This window comes from Aulostomus chinensis, chromosome 8, assembly GCF_037954235.1.
Source record: "Aulostomus chinensis isolate RoL2024-O1b breed Wild chromosome 8, RoL_Achi_v1.0, whole genome shotgun sequence".
Taxonomy (NCBI): Eukaryota; Metazoa; Chordata; class Actinopteri; order Syngnathiformes; family Aulostomidae; genus Aulostomus; species Aulostomus chinensis.
The window spans coordinates 10,933,337-10,935,798 of NC_141327.1; the positions used below are offsets into that span (position 1 = coordinate 10,933,337).

A 2,462-nucleotide genomic window follows, 5' to 3' on the forward strand; every position below is an offset into this window, starting at 1 on the left:
GCACTTACTGACCTCCTTCCATGAACTTGTGAAGAAAGTATTTCTGGGTCAAAAAGGATGGTAAACTTCCTAATGAGACCATTATAAATCTATGTCATGCCTTGGAAACACAACAACGAGAGTTCCATCTTCAGGGATGCATAAACTGATGCACCACTTACAGCCAAACAAATGTGGCAGTGCTACTGAGAAGTCTCTGGATCACTCTCATCTACCTCTTAATGATACACTCCTGTGAGACATCAAACATTCATCAACACTTCTTGTGTGGGAAGAAGTGCAGAATCAATCCTTTGATCAGAGATCTGTGCCCTTTAAATGTCACACTTTGATCCATCTTTTTCTTCCTCTCTGCTAACTCTTCACGAGTGGCTGGTCAGTTTTTCACTTCCAGTGTGAATGAGTGAGTGGAACATCTGGTACTGTGTCGTCCTTAAAAGAACTCTGTTGTTAACTCTGGCCCGCAGTCAGAAATTGTCATCATCTGCGACAACAACAACAAACAGGCAGAGGAACAGAGAGAGGAAGTAACATTTGTGGTGCCATAGCAACAACTTCAAGCCCAGATGTCTGCACCACCAGTTGTGTGGTCAAACAAAGATCAGTCTCTTCTCCAAATTATAAAAACAATACAGTAAAAGTGATGATGAAACAGATTACATGTTGATCCATTTATTCTAGTCTCTTCCCTCCTCTCAGCCCTCACAGAGGATGACCTCCCATGAGCCTTTGCAAACAGAGCCCCAGGGCCCCGGGGCACCTCTCTCCCTGTTTCTCTCTGCCTCAGTCACGCCACAGCAGGAGCAGCAGTCAACAACCAAAATTCAACAACAACAACAACAACAACAACAACAACAACGACCAGAAAAAGTCAGTTGCTGGCAACAGCAGCAGCAACAGCAGCGGTGGCGCGGCTGTTGTTAACGGCAACCATCACCACAGCAGCTACTTACCGGGACACGCGCAGCCGCCCACAGACATCTTCTCACATGTCTGGTGTGAATCCGATCAGAATGATGGTGGTGTTGGCTGTGTTATCCCTGCTCTCTTCTCTCTCCTCTTTCTCACCAGTCACTGCTGCCGCCACTGAGGCTGCTCACATGAGCGTCTGTTATCCCCACGTTTCACAAACACAGACGCACACACACACACTCACACACAGACACACACACCACCAGAGAGCAAAGAGAGACGGAGGGAGGGAGGAAGAGAGAGGAAGAGAGAGTGACAAAAAGCAAAAGAGAGACAGAGGAGAGGAAGAGGTTAAAAAAGAGCGCGTGCACACACACACACAAAGGATCGGATTCTCTCAGTTGTAGCTGTACACTGAATCACACTGTGTGTGTGTTATAGAGGAGAATTCTGTTCCTGCCTCTCTGCTTTGCCCTCACCCTCATCAGCCCTGCAAATTACAGCTCAGGTGGGAGGAGAGAGGGAGAAAAGAAGGAAAAGAAAGGGAGGGAATGAGAAGCTGAGTGTTCGAGAGAGAGAGAGAGAGAGAGGGAGAGAGAGCGTGGACTGTCAAAGTGACCTGAAAGGCAGATTTGAGAGAATAACAACCATGTGACGTGTGCCCCCCCCCCCCCAAATATGTAGTTGCTGCTGTTACAATGACATACATCACACACATGCATGAAGGTACACACACGCAAGTTCATATGATCTCAGGAAATCGAGTGGCGGGCAACGTGTGCATAAATGTGCGTGTGCTGCAGCCATCTGAGTGGCTTGTTACCATCTAGCGAAAGTCTGCTACATGGCAGGGAGGGCAGGGGGGAGGGAAAAGGGGGAGGATGAAGGAGGGGGAGAGGATTGACATGCCTTGGCACTCTCTCTTTCTCTCTTGCTCTTTCCCTCTGTTCTCTCTGTCTGTCTCTCTCTCTCTGTCATCTCCCCTTCTCGCGCCGTTAGTCTTTCTGTCTGCAGTATGTCACACAGTGTTGCTCTCTCACTTCACTCATCTTCCTTTCTACTCGGCCATTTATCCCCCCCCCCCCACCCCGCCTGCCTCACTGTCTCTCTATTTCCTTATTACTCTTTCTTCCGCTCTACTGTTCCCTCCCACTGTCTATATCTTGCTCTCATCTTTCTCTCATCACTATGGCATTTGTCTCTCTTTGTCACTTTGTGTATATATTTCTACCCGTTTGATTATTGCTAGGCTCGGTTTAAATACAAAAACAGGGCATTTTTTGTGAGTAAATCTACTGACACCAGGAACGAACAGGCCTTAGTGACATGTAATGTCGGTTCAAAAACTTCTGAAAATGAGCCTCACTTTTGCCCTCGTGACATATTTCTCTTTGGGCACCCTAGTTTATTTAAGCCCCTCCTACAACCACTATCATGAGGCTGTAAAAAAGAACTTTAACACAATCTCTGTGAAAGGATTCACATGTTACAAAAACTACAGCTGTTTTAGAAATGCACTTTACCTAAGAGTCCAACGTTTTGAGTGATAC

At 46.8% G+C, this 2,462-nt stretch overlaps 1 protein-coding gene across 1 annotated transcript in view; it reads right to left on the reverse strand.

The window, feature by feature from the left end:
- Positions 1–1,392, reverse strand: part of ldb1b (LIM-domain binding 1b) — a 22,787-nt gene extending 21,395 nt beyond the window's left edge. Inside the window, exon 1 of the mRNA XM_086210856.1 lies at positions 954–1,392. Within this exon, the coding sequence (XP_086066982.1) occupies positions 954–981 (28 nt within the window). The 5' untranslated portion in view covers positions 982–1,392. The remainder of the gene's footprint in view (positions 1–953) is intronic.
- Between the last annotated feature and the right edge of the window lie 1,070 nt (positions 1,393–2,462).